General features: G+C 48.6%; 1 protein-coding gene across 2 annotated transcripts in view; it reads right to left on the bottom strand.

The window, feature by feature from the left end:
- Nucleotides 1-578: 578 nt before the first annotated feature.
- DOK5 (docking protein 5) overlaps nucleotides 579-16,729 on the bottom strand; it is a 149,048-nt gene continuing 132,897 nt past the window's right edge. Inside the window, exons 7-9 of one of the 2 annotated variants that reach the window (XM_070472787.1) lie at nucleotides 9,912-10,032; nucleotides 1,491-1,657; nucleotides 579-1,353 (exon numbers count right to left, since the gene is read on the bottom strand). In XM_070472787.1, the coding sequence (XP_070328888.1) occupies nucleotides 1,536-1,657; nucleotides 9,912-10,032 (243 nt within the window). In that variant the 3' untranslated portion in view covers nucleotides 579-1,353; nucleotides 1,491-1,535. The remainder of the gene's footprint in view (nucleotides 1,354-1,490; nucleotides 1,658-9,911; nucleotides 10,033-16,729) is intronic. The other variant, XM_020914337.2, reaches the window with a different exon arrangement.

Raw genomic sequence — 16,729 nt, 5'->3', positions numbered from 1 at the left:
GACATTTTTAAGTATAATCACATCCCATGCAATACATGTATGCTAAAAAAATTATTGTGTATCTGAAATTCAAATTTAATTGGATCCTATATTTTATCTGGCAACGCTACTGAGAATAGAGTTGAGACCAAGACAGACCCCGTCCCTCATATAGCTTTATAGCAAGTCTAGCCTCAGAAGCTCACAAGACTCAATTCCCATCTGGCATTTTCCCAGTGGGAAAGTCTAGGGAACAGAGTGACCATCTCTTTAGAAGCACATCGCTTCTGGGGGCCCATTCAGCAGATACCACACTGTACTGGGATTATGTCCTTATTTCCTCGTCACGCTCCTCTGCATGTAAGGTCCTTGGTGACAGAGGCTGTGCCTTTCATCTCTCTGTCTCCTGACTTTGCCTCGCAAGGGCCCTGGGAAGAGCAGACGCTCAGCACAGACAGCTGAATGAATGAGTGAACAAACACATTACACGGCTGGGTCTATCAGAGGCGATGCTCAGGGCTCACAAGGAAGATAGTCACACACCTTCAGAAACACTGGAGATACCGAGAAATCCATACAGCCAGAAGCCCAAGACCACATGGGTGAAGAACAATCTTTTATTTTAAAACGTTTTCGGAAGGTACACGGAACAAAATAAAAGCTTTCTTAAAAGGGAGGGAGACGGGAGATGGTGTAAGAAATTGTAACCCTGGCAAATAATATAAAGGGTTCTTGGAAAGGTGACTTCTTAATGTAATGGGTCATACTGAGTCAAAGCACTGATTTAACTAAGTGGGGATATAATAAAATACGATGGCCCATAGTAAAGCAGAACCATAATATTAATAACTGAGGAATACGGTATGAACAAATAACAAATAATTAAGAGCCATTTTATTGTCAGTACTGTCACACAATTGAAACACTCAGAAGGAAAAGAAATCACAAGAATCCGCAAAAGGATAAACTCAGGGCGGTGCAGGGGACACGGGATCTACAATAGAAAAACCACTTAGCGGCGTCAGTTCCTTTCTGTCCGGCCGTAAAAGAGGGAACAAAAGGTCGATATCTATAGAGCAGGTTTCAAGTATGCTAATTTTTTTTTTTTTTTAAGGAAGAAAAGGGGAAAAAAAAAAAGACAGGAAGAAAAGAAAAAGACAGAGTGATGCAGAGTGTCCCAAGGACCACACAGGTAGGCAGGACGTGGAGCCGCTCTCCGGCACGGCGTCCTGGGCGCCCTCTGCCCGGCCGGGGGAATCTGTCGCTGACACATCTCACCCGTGTCACCAGGCGGTTCCTGCCAGTCCCGTCAGTGTTCAGATGGGTAGGTGGGGAAAGTCTCTGTTCGATGAAGCTTCAGAGGGCTGCTGACACCTTTTCCAAAAGAGATTTCAAAATCAGCAGTTACATTTCAAGAAAGCCCACAACCAGGTTAGCTCATCACAAGTTTCTGTATAACCGAAATAAGTAACATAGGATACAGAATGTTTCTCCCCCCAGAGGCTACTCACAAGGATATGCAAAGCAGAGTCCTGAAAGACAGTGTGATTAATGCATCACTCGCATGTGGCCTTTGCACTGGCTATGTGCAAACCGGGCTTCCCAGGTGGCTCAGTGGTAAAGAACCCTCCTGCCAATGCAGGGGACACGGGTCCCGTCCCTGGGTCGGGAAGATGCCCTGGAGAAGGAAATGGTAGCCCAGTCCAGGATTCTTGCCTGGGAAATCCCAGGGACAGGAGAGCCTGGCAATTACATTCTGTGGGGTCGCAAAGAGTTGGAAACAACTTAGCTACTAACCAACAACAACGTGATCAAACCAGGAGCAAGTAGGGACAACCTCCTCCTTAACATTTTATCTTTATCAACTAACTCCTACACTTGAAAGATTTAGGGAAAACGAGATACAATCAAGGGTGGGGAATCTTTTGGGGAGAACACCTTTTGGAAACCAGGCCAGAAATAAGACAATATTGTATTTATTGCTAGGAAATCCTGCAGTAAAGGAAGACCTCTTAAAAGACACAGAGCCTTTATTATTTCAGGTTTAAGTTCCAAAGCAAGGACAATGAAGACGTCAGGAAGGCCAGGTCAGGAAGAAGTCACACAAGGCCACCGTGAGTCTCCGCTGTGACACAGGACGGGCTGGCGCACTTTATAAGAGGCCAGAAGTATTTTAGATTCTGTGGAGTGTGGTCTCACAGCAGCTGCCGAACTCCACTGCCTGCAGCACAACACCAACCAGCTAATCTGTAAGGAATGGCGTGAGGGTTCCCACGCTGCTCTGCTAGGCTGCCCAGTTGCGTCCGACTCTCCACGACCCCACGGACGGCAGCCCGCCAGGCTCCTCCGTCCATGGGATTTCCCAGGCAAGGGTACTGGAGTGGGGTGCCACTGCCTTCTCCGGAGTTTCCCATGGAAGGTTGTAAACAGAAACACACAGCAGCTGGATCTGCGCAGGAGGCCAGTTGGCCGCTTCTTGCGGACAGAGCGCTTGACCTGAGCAACATGAGAGGCGTTCCACTGCCACCTGCTGGCTGAGGGCTGCTGTGGGCCAGCTGCTAAGTCTGACGCCGCAACTCCGTGAACTGTGCCTGCCGGGCTCCACGGTCCTTCACCATCTCCCGGAATTTGCTCAGATCCATGTCCACTGAGTTGGTGCTACCATCCAACCATCTCATCCTCTGTCGCCCTCTTCTCCTCCTGCCTTCAATCTTTCCCAGCATCAGGGTCTTTTCCAATGAGTGGGCTCGTCACATTGAGCGATCAAGGGTTACCACAAGCAAAGGAATTTACAACGCAGATCAGGTGATCAGGTGAACAGCCCTCAGAGGCAAATGAAGCAAAACCTACACAGTTCAGACTTCCTGGAACCAAACTCGGAGATCAAGCCAGTCTAACAGCACAGGGAAATGGCACCCCAGCGAAGCAGAGCGTGCCCGCCCCACCAACACGCGCTCGGAACGCGGGACCGAGCAGGGAGGTTGGCGGTGGCGCTGGCCCTACGCCCTAAGCGCATCTCCTCATCCCAACAGCCCTGGGCTCCATCACAGCCCCGTCTAGTCCCTTTCTGACGTAAGAAATCGTGACTTCAGATATTTGCAAGCCTCAAATCTGAACCATAAGAAAACTATGTATGTAGTCATATAGTCACTGGTACATATAGCGGTGACTATTATTAGAGAAGTTACAATATTAAATATCCCAATCACTACAGATCATTCCTCCCAGCTTCCCAGTCATTTTACACATGAATTCAACTCTCTTTCCAACACATACACACACAAATGCGTGCAAAGGTCACACACAGAGGTCACACGCTGGCACTGGCCTGTGCACACGATGTGTGCCAAGCCCTGTCCTCTGGCCTGTTGGGGCACAGAGCACGCAGGATCGCTCACAGAAATCTGAGCAACTGCACCAGGGCTGATGGCCCGTTCCCTGGCCTGCATGGGGCACAGAGCACACGGGATCGCTCACAGAAATCTGAGTAACTGCACCAGGGCTGACGGCCCGTTCCCTGGCCTGCATGGGGCACAGAGCACGCGGAATCGCTGTCGACATCTGAGGAACTGCAGAAGAGCTGAAGGCCCGTTCCCTCGGCCTGCACTCCCCCTTTAGCAGGGCGCCCACCACACCCACGCTGGCGTGTCCTCCTGGCCCCTACAGACACACGAGCGTGAGACCCCGGCTTATCAGTCATCTTTCTAATTTGCTGGGATCTTAAGCTACTTCTCCCTTACTAGATGCACACAGTGTACGTAGCTGTGTTAGAATTCATACTGAAACCAGCGTTATAGAGAACAGACTGGGGTGTCAAGGAGGAGGCTGGGACAGGTGGTGGGAGCCTGGGGCGAGCAGAGGAGGGGCGGCACGGTCTACCGTACAGCACAGGGAGCCACGGTCGATGCCCGTGACAGACCATAACGGAGAAGAGTATTAAAGAAGGCACAGGCGCCGGGGGTAAAAGAACCTGCCTGCAAGTGCAGGAGACAAAAGAGACCTGGATTCCACCCCCGGGTCGGGAAGGTCCCTGGAGGCGGGCGTGGCAGCCCACTCCAGTGCTCTCGCCTGGAGAATCCCATGGACAGAGGAGCCTGGCGGGCTGCAGTCGAGGGGGTCACAAAGAGTCAGACACGACTGAAGCGACTTAGCACACACACACACGTGTGTGTATAAACTGAATGCGTACACATACATGTATAACTGCATCACTCTGCAGTACAGCAGAAATTAATACAGCATTGTAAACCAACTATACTGCAATAAAAGACAAATTTTAAAAAAGAAAGAAAACCCAAGGTTAAGCCCTCCAAAGTAACCACTGTTCAAAAAACCTATCCTCCTTAAGATAAAAATGTAAATTGCATGACCTGGAACCAACCCTCCGGAGGAGCTATTTCCATCACATGGTATTCACTTTGGAAACACCCCCGGTGGCATAATTTGCACCCAAAGGCAAGCATATACAATAAAAGAAAGGCACCTAAACCAGCAATCAGAATGCTGGAGTTTTACGTCAGCCCGTCCACCCACTGGCCATGTGATCTCAGGCAAGTATTGACCTCCAAGGGTCTCAGTTTCTGCCTTCATTGAAATGGAGTCTCTGGCCAACTCTAACTGCTGCCAGATGAGCCAGGAAAGGCGACAAGGAGGGCGCCCATAGAGTGAGACAGGCATCTGATGCTGCTCCTTGATTTCCTAAGATTATCCAAAATCACACTGGATCAATGATACACGTGCCTATGTTTTTCTCATTTTTGCTTTGAAACAAGGGACACTCTTCAGAGGCAATTTCTACAGAAGGGTTCTAAACATGTTGAGAAATGCAGCGCCTTAGGATTAAGCCAGAATTCCTAAGATGTTAACTTAAAGAAGGAGGTGAGGGAGTTTAAGAAGAACACTGCAGGAAGCTGGACATACCCAGCTCTCTCCTAAAAGCCTTTATGCACCAGCCACACCACCTCCTTTCAGCTCTTTGAACACCCAGGCTCCTTCCCGCCCCAGGGCCTTTGCATATGTTGATTTCTCTGTGGATAATGCTTTTTCCTGGCTATTGACAGGACTCCTCTTTTCAGACACCAGGTCTTGGGATAAATGGGGCAGCCTCTCTAAAGAAGTCCCTTTGTCACCTTCCTCTCCAAACTGACAACTCTGCTTTACCATTCTTTACTACAAATATTTCCTTTTCAATATGACATGGACCAAATTTGAAATTAAATATGCATGTGTAATTACTGACTGTGGCTCTCCTTCCGACTATAACCAGTAGGACGCAGGAACAAGCCTGTGTAGTAGCCCCAGGGTGGCTCCATCAACTAGCACAATGCTCGGCATAAAATAGAGGCTCAACTAACATTGATCAAATAATGAATGAATGGAGAGACGAAAGCCTCAATTCCACAACACAGGTGATCTTGGACACATTACTAACTTCAAATTAGTAATTTGAAATTCTGAGTAATTAGTAAATTGAATTCCTTTAAGTTCTGTGTCTTAGCAGCACAAAGGAATAAAATACTCCTGGGGAGCTGCTTTGCAGACTAAATGAGATCATGTATATTACGTTCTGGCTTTCCTACTGTCTCAGTCGGTAATGCATCGGCCTGCAGCACAGGAGACCTGGGTTCGATCCCTGGGTCGGGAAGATCCCCCGGAGGAGGGAATGGCTGCACACTCCAGTGTTCTTGCCTGGGAAACCCCAGGGACAGAGGAGCCTGGCGGAATATAGTTCATGTGGTCGCAGAAGAATCAGACACTACTTAGCAACTAAACCACCACCACCACATCAAGTTCCTAGTGCAAAGACAGAAACACAGTAGGTCCTCAAGAAACAATAGCTTTTATAAAGATATTCGGTGAGTATGTCCTATCTCCCTTGAAAGGAACAAACCTGGCACTTTACTAGTGGTATATTAACATTAGTTTATATAAAAAAAGGAGAGAGAAGATTGCATGTTCAAATTTGCAGAGCTCTGGCTTAACCAAGATTAAACAGATTTGTTTTTTACTGAAGGACATCTCAGAGTCTTGAAAATACTGATTTCCTTTCTGAATCTCCTAAAGAATTTAACATGTAGCACAAACCAGTCCATCCTAAAGGAAATCAGTCCTGAATATTCATTGGAAGGACTGACGCTGAAGCTGAAGCTCCAATACTTGGCCACCTGATGCAAAGAACTGACTCATTGGAAAAGACCCTGATGCTGGGAAAGACTGAAGGTGGGAGGAGAAGGGGACAACAGAGGGTGATATGGTTGGATGGCATCACCGACTCAATGGACATGGGTTTGGGTGGACTCCAGGAGTTGGTGATGGACAGGGAGGCCTGGCATGCTGCAGTCGATGGGGTTGCAAAAAAGTCGGATATGACTGAGCGACTAAAAGACTGATTTTTCCCCCAATTATTGGATCCTAGTACTTTTTTGGAGGAGGGTAATATCAACCAGGGTTAGGACAACATAGAAGACAACTGGAAAAAGGTGACTCATTTTATACAATGAATTCTTAGAAGAATTCTGTGAATACAGGGCTCAACATATGGTTGAGTGCATCTATGTCATGTATTTTTTCCCAGTTCTCACGATGAACCTCACATGTTAATTCTGCAAGTGCCTAAGCAGAGAAGAGAATTTAGTTTTGAAAACTGGAAAATGGGGCGGAGGAAGCAGCGAAGGTAGATGAGCACATCTCAGTGTACGTGGGCGTGTCACACACAGCACGCTCCTCTCCTCACAGCAGTAATAAAGCGGTAAGTCCAAACATCAACCAGTAGGTGGCTCTCTAGCACTAAATTTGGAGAAGAAAAAATTTCTCAAACCTCTTGCATACATTCCCTCATAAAGGTCTGTATGATTTCCAAGGTTAGCCACTGGATCTGTCAGAAAAGAATCAGTCTGAAATACACTAGGGTAGGTGAATTGGCCAGAGGTATTACAAGTCATGGATACCAGCAAAACAAGAAGATACAATGCGCTGTGTAACCTCATCGTGTGAAACACACAGGGCCACGATGTTACTCATTTTCTCCATTTCATTTTTTTTCTGGGGGTGCAGGAGGAAGAACGGCAGGTGGGACAGGTGGAATGCATGTATGGGTGCTCAGTTGCTCAGTCCTGTCTCTTTAAAACCGCAAGGACTATAGCCCGCCGGGCTCCTTTGTCCATGGAACTTCTCAACAAGAATACTCGAGTGGGTAGACATTTCCTCCTCCAGGGGATCTTCCCAACCCAGGGGTGGAACCCGTGTCTCCCGAGTCTCCTGCATTGCAGGCGGCCTCTACCACTGAGCCACTAGGAGGCCTCATAGGTGGGACAGGTGAACGTTTCCCATTTATTTGTCGTGTGGATGACCACCCCTGAGATGTGAGATGATTCTATGTAGTCTGAACATTTTTTTTTAAATCTATCAAATTTAGTGGTAAATTAAGTTTCCAAGCTATTCAATATATACACAGCACATATTAGCACCGTATCTCAATGAATACTGGTGACTAAAAAGCAATCCCAAGATAAAACAAATATAGACAAATCTACACAGAACATGCTGATGAGGTACTATCTCAGAAACACTGGTTATAAATTAAGTATCAAGATAAAATACATTTACATTAATTCCTACATAGGTAACAAAAGTAGTATGTGAAAATAAATAATTTGATGAAAAATTGATACAAAACATAAAGCAGAAAAAAAAACCACTGAAGCAGTTACAATGCCATTCTCGTGCACAGAAATATTCTAAGATAACAGGATATTTCATTGAGTATTAGCGTGCAGTCAAAACAGGAAAAATCTGAGAATTCTATTGGAAGCTTGGGTTCAATGAAGGTTATACTACGTAACAAACAATCATAGTTTTAATTATCATCTTCAATGCTAGAACAGAATCACCTTCAAAACCCTATAAAATTACCAGTCACAAAGTTTGATAATCCATCATCTCTGCAGGAATTCCGTGGCCTTTTTTTTGCTATCACTGGAACTTACTTCATCAGAAACTAAGTAATCACTGTCTTTAAATTACTGTCTTGTAAGTACTACTACTGTGTTCATTTGTAAAATCTATACCAATAAACTTGCACTTAATTTTATAGTAATGCAGGCAGATCTCGTTTTCTGCTTCACTGCAGGCAGACCTCGTTTTCTGCTTCACAGCATTATGCTTTACAGATGTTGCATTTTGTTAACTTTTAAACATTTATGATTGAGTATTTTTGGGCCTCATCATGCAGCATTCAGGATCCCAGTTCCCCAACCAGGGATGGAACCCATGCCCCCTATAATGGAAGCAGCATAGATTCTTAACCACTGGATGGCCAGGAAAGTCCCTAAATATTTTTTAAATTGCAAATTTGTGGCTATCATATGCTAAGTGAATCTGTTGGAACCATTTCCCCAACAGCACTTGCTCACTTCATGTCTCTGTGTCACATTCTGGTAATTCTCGAAACATCTCCAGCTTGTTCATTATTATTATACTTGCTTTGATGACCTGTGATTGGTTATGCTTGATGTTACTACTGTGACCTACTGAAGGCTTATATGACTTAGATGATGGTTAGCATTTTTTAGCAATAAAGTGTTTTTTAATTAAGGTATGTGCATCTTTTTAGACATACAAGCTGTTGCACACTTAATAGACCACAGACTAATGTAAACATAACTTTTATATGCATTGAGAAACCAAAAAATTTCATGTGACTCGCTTTATCACAATATTCTCTCTCTCATGATGGTCTGGAACCAAAAGTGAAAGTGAAGTTGCTCAGTTTGCAACCCCGTGGACTGGAGCCCACCAGGCTCCTCCATCCATGGGATTCTCCAGGTAAGAAAACTGGAGTGGGTTGCCATTTCCTTCTCCAGGGGATCTCCCTGACCCAGGGATTGAACCCCGGGTCTCCTGCATTGCAGGCAGATGCTTTACCCTCTGAGCCACCAGGGAAGCTAATATATATCCAAAGTGTGCCTGAATCTCATTACTTTTGAGTGCTGGATTATAAAAATAATAAATAACAAACCTAAATATAAAGGCTTATCAGACAAACCCAAGTCCAATTCTGATGAGCTGTTTGGTTTGTGACTTGCTGTATTTGACAAAAACAACACAAACTTCTCAAAGGTGATTTTTCTCCTTTGTGGATGCTTTGTGTTGTTCTGCTCCATGTCTAGAGGTAACATTATCACCACTGTTTTTCTGGAATTAGTGTGGTCACTAGTCCTTGGTGATGATCCCAGACTCTTTCAGCTATGTATGGTTTTCCAACCATATGGGCTTTTTGCATGCAAGTAAATTTGCATTTTTTGTTGTTATGGTTGAAGAAGTTGTGTATATGCTGGAAAACAGAGTTGTTTTCTTTATGCAGACAGATGCAGACACTGTCAGAGGTAGCTTTATAAACCCAAGGAGCGCACAAGCCATATGCTAACAGCATCTAAAACATCTGCTCTGAACTGAAGATTTTAAAAATTATTACTACACCGTCAGGGCCCTGGAAAGACCTTTAGTCTTCAGTCATTTCTGATGAACGCCGACTTGTTTTGATGAAAGGGAGTTAGGTTAGTTAAAATAAGAATTGTAAAATGAGTGTCTCCTTCATGTGACATCTACTCTGTCCAGACTGCCCTGAGGATGTTTCATTTTCGGCCTTCCCACATGATAGGCGGGGTCTCAGCCCTAACTAGTCGCCCCTGCCTCAGAAGCACGGGGCTCGGGGGCGGGGGGGGGGGGGGGGGGGGGGGGAGGGGACTAACCTGTGTGGGCAGCATCATGAGGGCTGAGCCCGCCCCTCCCGGAGCCCCGCCCTCTCCCCGCCCCTCCCGGAGCCCCGCCCTCGCCCCGCCCCGGAGCCCGCCTCCTCCCGGAGCCCCGCCCTCGCCCCGCCCCCTGCCCCGGTGCCCCGCCCTCGCCCTCCGCCCCGCCCCCGGCCCGCTCACCTTGCAGGCGGTACAGCTGCCCGGTGCTGTGCTGCCGGGTGATGTGCTGCCAGTAGGCGCTGCGAGGCAGGGGCACCATGGTGCTCAGCGAGGCGGCCCGCTCGCTCATCTTCACCTGGAGCTGCGACGGAGGAACAGAGGGCAAGTCAGCAACCCGGGGCTGCGAGGGCCGAGCCGGGGAGCCGCCCCCAGGGAGATTCACCCGGGAAGCCTCCCCTGGGAGATCCACCTGAGGAGCCCCAATCCAGGGAGATCCACCCGGGGGGCCCTCCACCCACAGAGCCCCACCCGGGAGCTCGAGGGCCGCGGAGCCGGCCATGCAGAGCCGGCGGGCTGGCCCGTGGGCGAGCACAGCTGTCGCTTTGCTGACTTGGCAGCGCCGCTTCTTCGCACGTGGCAGCAGCGCATTGATTTTCCAGGCGAGAACTTCCCGCGACTCAGCTTAACCCACCTGGTCAAGGTGGGCGGACCCCACTACGGATTCTGGGGTGGCCCAGAGACCCGAGTCAGGCCAGTAAGACACAATCCCTGGGGTCATTTATTAGAACTTTAGTGGAAGAGACAAGCAAGAGAGGTAAGTTAAGGGTGTTTGCCTGCTTCAGCCATTGCTGAATCCCAGGGTCTAGATTATTTCCTGACATGGTAGGTACAGAGGAGATACTTCTGGAGTTGAATGTAGGAGCTTTCTCGTGGGGTTGATAGGGGGACAGGAGACGGGCCTGGGGTCTATCCTGGCACAGTAAGAAAGCACAAGGCAGTCAGTGGACACTACTCTGAGGAAGAAAGCCAGGGAAAGTCCTGACAAGTTCCACGGAGGCCTTGGCTCCTACCTGAACCCAGAGGCTAGCCGGAGACCTCTCACTTAAACCAGCCCATTACTTCTCAGTCTAAGCTGATAGGAGCTGGGTTTTAGTACTAGCATGGGACTTCCTAGGTCGCGCCAGTGGTAAAGAATCTGCCGGCCAAGCCCGGAGGTTCAGGAGACTGGGGTTCCCTCTCTGAGTCAGGAAGACCCCTGGAGGAGGAAATGGCACCCCGCTACAGTATCCGAGCCTGAAGAACCCCACTGCCAGAGGAGCCCCGTAGGCCACAGTCCATGGGGCAGCAGGGTCAGACACAACTGAGCACTCACGCTATCACCAGCAGAAGAAAAACTCTGTCTGCTTCCACAAGTGGCTGATCCCCTTCCAGATACTGACGGGGACAGAGGAAGCTGTGGCTTTTGGCTCCAAGTATCTAAGAGGATCCATCCTAAAAGATACAGTGTGAGGCTCCAGGTCCTCGGGGGGAAGTCAGTTGTCTGTCCGACTGCACTGGGGGATGATTCTGAGAGAAGGCAGCTTAGCGGGATGAGCGGGGCCTGACTAGAGGCATACGGGGACGAGGCAAGAAGAAGAGAGGGTGGGGTGTGATCTGGGGCAGCTGTCCAGCCTCCCCTCCCCAAGCCCTGATCTGGACACAAACATGACATCCTTTTATTGTGTCATAACACAGAAGTGACTCTTTGATGTCCTGGAGTTGCTTGAATATCAAATGACCCACCCCAGTCTTATAAAAATGTGTCCAGAAATAGATGGATTTAGACAAGAATGGGCATTAGGAGACAGCCTGCACTCACGGAAAACTATGGGCAACATAAGCCTCCATGTCTCAGGGCCTGGCTAACTGCAGAGACACACTGCAGTACATGGGAACTGCAAATCAGAGGACGGCAGACTTACTTCAACTGAAAAGGAAACACTGACATATTGTACCATCAAGGAAAAGTGAACCGCAGACCATTCTATCTAGTGGAATGCCACCTTAATTGCTCATCTGAGAAAAGCTGGTATTAAATATTTATCCATTTGGGTTCAGTGAGATGATGCCTGCTTAGCACTTGCCTAGACAAACCAGACACAGGGAAAATGAAGTATATTATTGGAAAATGAAGTATATTATTATGATGAGTATAAACTGCAATGCCCACCAAAAGATTTTTTGAAACTCCCCACTCTATACGTCTCATTATCATAGTAGTCTCAGGCATAATATCTGCACAAGCACTCAACAAAGCCAAAATAATACAAGACTTCACACCCTGGAAACCAAAACTCATTGGGGCTGAGGTGGTGGTTTAGTTGCCAAGTTGTGTCTGGCTCTTACAACCCCATGGACATTAGCCCGCCAGGCTCCTCTGTCCATGGGACTCTCCAGGCAAGAATACCGCAGTGGGTTTGTCATTTCCTTCTCCAGGGGGTCTTCCCAACCCAGGAATTGAACCCAGGGCTCCTGCATTGCAGGCAGATTCTTTACCAACTGAGCTATACAAGGGTAGCCTGATGAGACCGACTCCAAAGACAATTCTAATTTACATATCTTGCATTAACATGTGATGGATTGAATTCTCTCTTTACCACAGTAGCACACTTATCTAAACGTGTCCAAGTGATTATATAGCACTAGATTTTGTGGGGACATTTTTTTCCTAAACATGTCCTGTTAAATCAAAAGGGTAAACAGTTGAAAACAATGGCTAGAAGAAAAGTTCTGTGGCTGTTTTTCTACTTCTGCAGAAATGAAAGTCTCGAAGTTTAAAAGTAAAAACCAAAACCAACCAACCAAACAAAAAAACCAATTTACCAGTGACTTGTGATGACATTCAGCCTCATGAACATGGAGTACAAGAAAATAAAGAGAGGAAAAGAACCAAATATTCAACGTACTGATTATCTGCTTTTCTTAATATAAAGCAATTATAGTTAAGACAATAATATTTTTAATACAAAGAAAATATTTGGGAAGTAGCCATCACTTCAAATTACTCACTACTTTACTGTGAGCATATTTCTGCAGCCCAGCATGGTTTGATTATATTTTTAGAACGCTTATTTAGGAACAAAAATAAAATGGCACTGATGTCATGTGTCATAGAGAACATTAACAAAGCCTGGTCTCTTTCTTCCTCAAACCTTTGAAAGAACATCTAATTTTATGAAAGGAGCGTTTTAATTGTCTTTGGAGAAAAGTGCTAAGAAGAGTCTTCTTAGTTAACACTGCAAAAATGTCTGAATTCTCGAAGCCTGAGAAGACTCGGGAAGTCACGCGATGAAGCACCAGTCAGAAGATGCCCCCCTCACCCCGCCCCACTGCCACAGGGACCCCCACCTCTGATTCCAGAAGATTCCCCCTCACCCCGCCTCACTGCCACAGGGACCCCACCTGATTCCAGAAGGTTCCCTGCTCAACCCGACCTACTGCCACAGGGACCCCACCTCTGATTCCAGAAGATTCCCCCTCACCCTGCCTCACTGCCACAGGGACCCCCACCTCTGATTCCAGAAGGTTCCCCCTCACCCTGCCCCACTGCCACAGGGAACCCACCTCTGACTCCAGAAGGTTCCCCCTCACCTGCCTCACTGCAGCAGGGACCCCACCTTTGATTCCAGAAGGTTCCCCCTCACCTGCCCCCTGCCACAGGGAGCCCACCTCTGATTCCAGAAGGTTCCCTGCTCACCCCGCCCCACTGCCACAGGGACCCCCACCTCTGATTCCAGAAGGTTCCCTGCTTACCCCGCCTCACTGTAGCAGGGACTCCACCTCTGATTCCAGAAGGTTCACTACAGCAAATGCTGATTCCTAGGCCAGAGGACTCCCCCGACTCCTCACCTGGCTAACAGCTGTCTGCCCTTCAGAAGGCGGCTCAGGAACCACCTCCTGACCACGCTTCCCCCAGCAATGACACCAGGCGCTCCTACCAGACGGCTGCTCAACTGGTAAAGAACCCGCCTGCTGATGCAGGAGACGCAAGAGATCCCTGGGTCAGGAAGATCCCTGGAGGAAAATGGCAAACCCCTCTAGTATTCCTCTCTGAGAAATCCATGAACAGGGGAGGCTGGCGGGCTATGGTCAACAGGTCACAGACTCAGACCCGACTGAGCACGCACAGACCTGTTCTCACTCTGATCCTCTCGCTGTTGTGACTGCAGCCTGCCTCCTCCTGTAGCCCATGCGCTCCGAGAACATGAGATTACATCTTTCATGTCTGTGTCCCCAGCACCTAACTGGGACCCCCAAAGGCTGAACAAATACAGGATGGAGGAATCAATGGGCCAGAGAACCCAGGCCTGCCCAGGGAGCAGGGAATAAATCTTAAGTCAACCCAGCAAAGCAGCCTGGAGCTGAGTTCCTGCTGAAGCTTTAGGTCCAGGTTAAGTGAATGCGGTTCTCAGGACTGTGGAGAACATGGCGACAAGACGGAGTCACTCTGTACTCTGCCATTCACGTGGTGCGCAGAAGCAGCACGTTTATTCGTTCTTCGAGAGTGTCGGCTCACGATCCTGCCAGGGGAGAGACACAGGGCTTCTCGGTGACAAACACATGCCTTCTCTGACTTCACCACCCAGACTTTCCCCCAAATGACAGGATGCGCGGGGGTCTCTTCCCCGCCCAGCCCGAGTGAGCTCTGACACTGCCCGGCGGCCTGAGATAATCAGTCAACGGACGGGGCTGGTGGGGTTTCAAGGACACAGCTAGCGCTGTGCCGCTGGCTGGGGGTGGCCGGGGGCCGATCACGGGAAGGAGACCAGGGTTCCCACCCGACTGTGCTCCAGATGACGGTGAGACACGGGACGCGTGGCCTCTCGTGTCTGAACCGCCCAGTCTCCTTTCCCGGGGAAAATCCCTTCCTAGAGAGACGACAGTAAAACCAAAGAAATGAAAAAGAAACAGGCTGCCATAAAAAGGAGTGAAGCACTAGGGACTTCCCTGGTGGTCCAGCGGCTAAGACTCGGAGCTCCCACTGCATGGAGCCAGGTGACATCCTTGGTCGGGGAACTAGATCCCACATGCCGTAACTAAAGACCCTGCATGCTGTTACCACGACCTACTAAATAAATAATAATTTTTTTTTAAGTAATGAAGTCCTGAAGCATGCCACAACATGCATGCTTGCTCAGTCGCGCTCAGTCCTGTCCGACTCTTTGCGACCCCATGGACTGTAGCCTTCCAGGCTCCTCTGTCCATAGGATTCTCCAGGCAAGAATACTGGAGGGGGTTGCCATCTCCTCCTCCAGGGGATCTTCCCGACCCAGGGGTCGAACCCCTGTCTCCTGCACTGCAGCACTGGCAGGTATCTTCTTTACCACTGGGCCACCAGCTTCCCCTCCACAACATGGAGAAGTGGAAAACATGATGCTGAGTGAAAGAGCCACTTGCAAAAGACCACATAGCATATGATTCTATTTATATGCCATGTCCAGGACAGGAAAATGCAGAGAAAGTATACTGGTGGTTGCCCAAAGCTGGGTGGATGATGGATAAGGAGACGGGTTTCTTTCTGGGGTGATGAAAATGTTCTGGAGTTGACTGTGTTGATGGTTTCACAATTCCATGACTATATTAACACCACTGGATTGTATGGTTTAAACGGGTGTATCGTATGGTATGTGAATTATGTCTCAATATAGCTGTCCTCAAAAAAATAAAATCAGATAGTAGAATGTGGACTATTTCTTTTTTATAAAGCATGATGTAATGAGGTAGTTGGTGGCTACTTCTGGCCAAAGGCTTCCCAGGTGGTTCAGTGTTAAAGAATCCACCTGCCAATACAGGAGTTGGGGGTTCGATCTCTGGGTCAGGAGAAGGAAGTGGCAATGCACTCCAATATCCTTGCATGGGAAAGTCCATGGACAAAGGAGTCTGGTGGGCTACAGTCCATGAGGTTACAAAGAGTCAGATGCAATTTAGAGGCTAAACCACCACCACCAGCAGCCAGTCGCAGCAGAAGTCACACTTAAATTTGAGTAAAAACTGGCTGAAACATGGTCCCCCATTGCTGTCACAGTCAACACCACAAACAGATTCTTTTAAAAACCTCCCAAAACCCAGTGAGGGACGTGCTCATTGTCAAGGCCCCTTTTCTCCTAATAATTGGCAAACCGTAGCCGCCCTCTTGGGAGAGAAAGCCCTCTAAGGACCACTGTGTGCCAGCCACCCTTTGGTTCCCGCCCCTCCCTTGGCCTGGCTCACGCTTCCTTGTTGCCTGGGGGCCCTTTGATGAGTCTGCGACCAGGTACGCGGGCCAGGGGCCAAAACTCAGCCACAGCACGACACACATCACCAGGCGCCCTTCCCCGGGCTCCATCTGGTTTCACAACAAAGCACTGTGTTCTGCAGAACCGACCAGTGCGACAGGAGGTAACTGCTGCCATAAGCCATCACGAGGATGCTCATACACTGCGTTTGTGGCACGTCCTGGAGCCGTTCAGAAGCCAGCATAAGTCATCACAAGACAGACGATGACTTCAAGACCCAACCCCTCCTCGTCAGACTCTTCAGCTCCCTTCAGGCTGCGCCTTCCAGTTAACTCCCGTGGGGCCTCTGCCAGTGGCCACCCTGCGTACGCAAACCACCCGTGACTTCCACTGTCTCCACCACGTCCTGAAGTCGCTGCCCAGGGACACGATGTCAATAAGGCTGTGCTGTGAGTCACAGCTACATCGACGCCGACTGTCTGCTCGGCTTGAGAGGCTTCCAAAGCTCCTCTGATTCTGGTAGTAGCCTCAGTTTAGGGACAAATATATAAAGCAACTTATTTTCTCTGGGTATTTTAAGCACAACATGTGGGCAAAGTTGAATCAGAGGGAACGATTCAGTCCAAGAGAGGAAAAGTAAAATGAGGTTCTAAAAGAAACCCACATTTCGGTCTTTCTCTCGCTCCACCCAAACCCAGCTGCACCAGTGATGCCGCCCTCAGCTCGCGGTCTCCCCGAGCCTCCTGAGCGATGCCCTCACCTCCTGCCTACTGGCCTCCTGTGGAAATCACATCTGAGAAGAGA

This window comes from Odocoileus virginianus, chromosome 9 (genome assembly GCF_023699985.2).
Source record: "Odocoileus virginianus isolate 20LAN1187 ecotype Illinois chromosome 9, Ovbor_1.2, whole genome shotgun sequence".
NCBI lineage: Eukaryota > Metazoa > Chordata > Mammalia > Artiodactyla > Cervidae > Odocoileus > Odocoileus virginianus.
The sequence above is the reverse complement of the archived record's forward strand: the minus strand, read 5'-3'. Positions and strand labels throughout refer to the sequence as shown.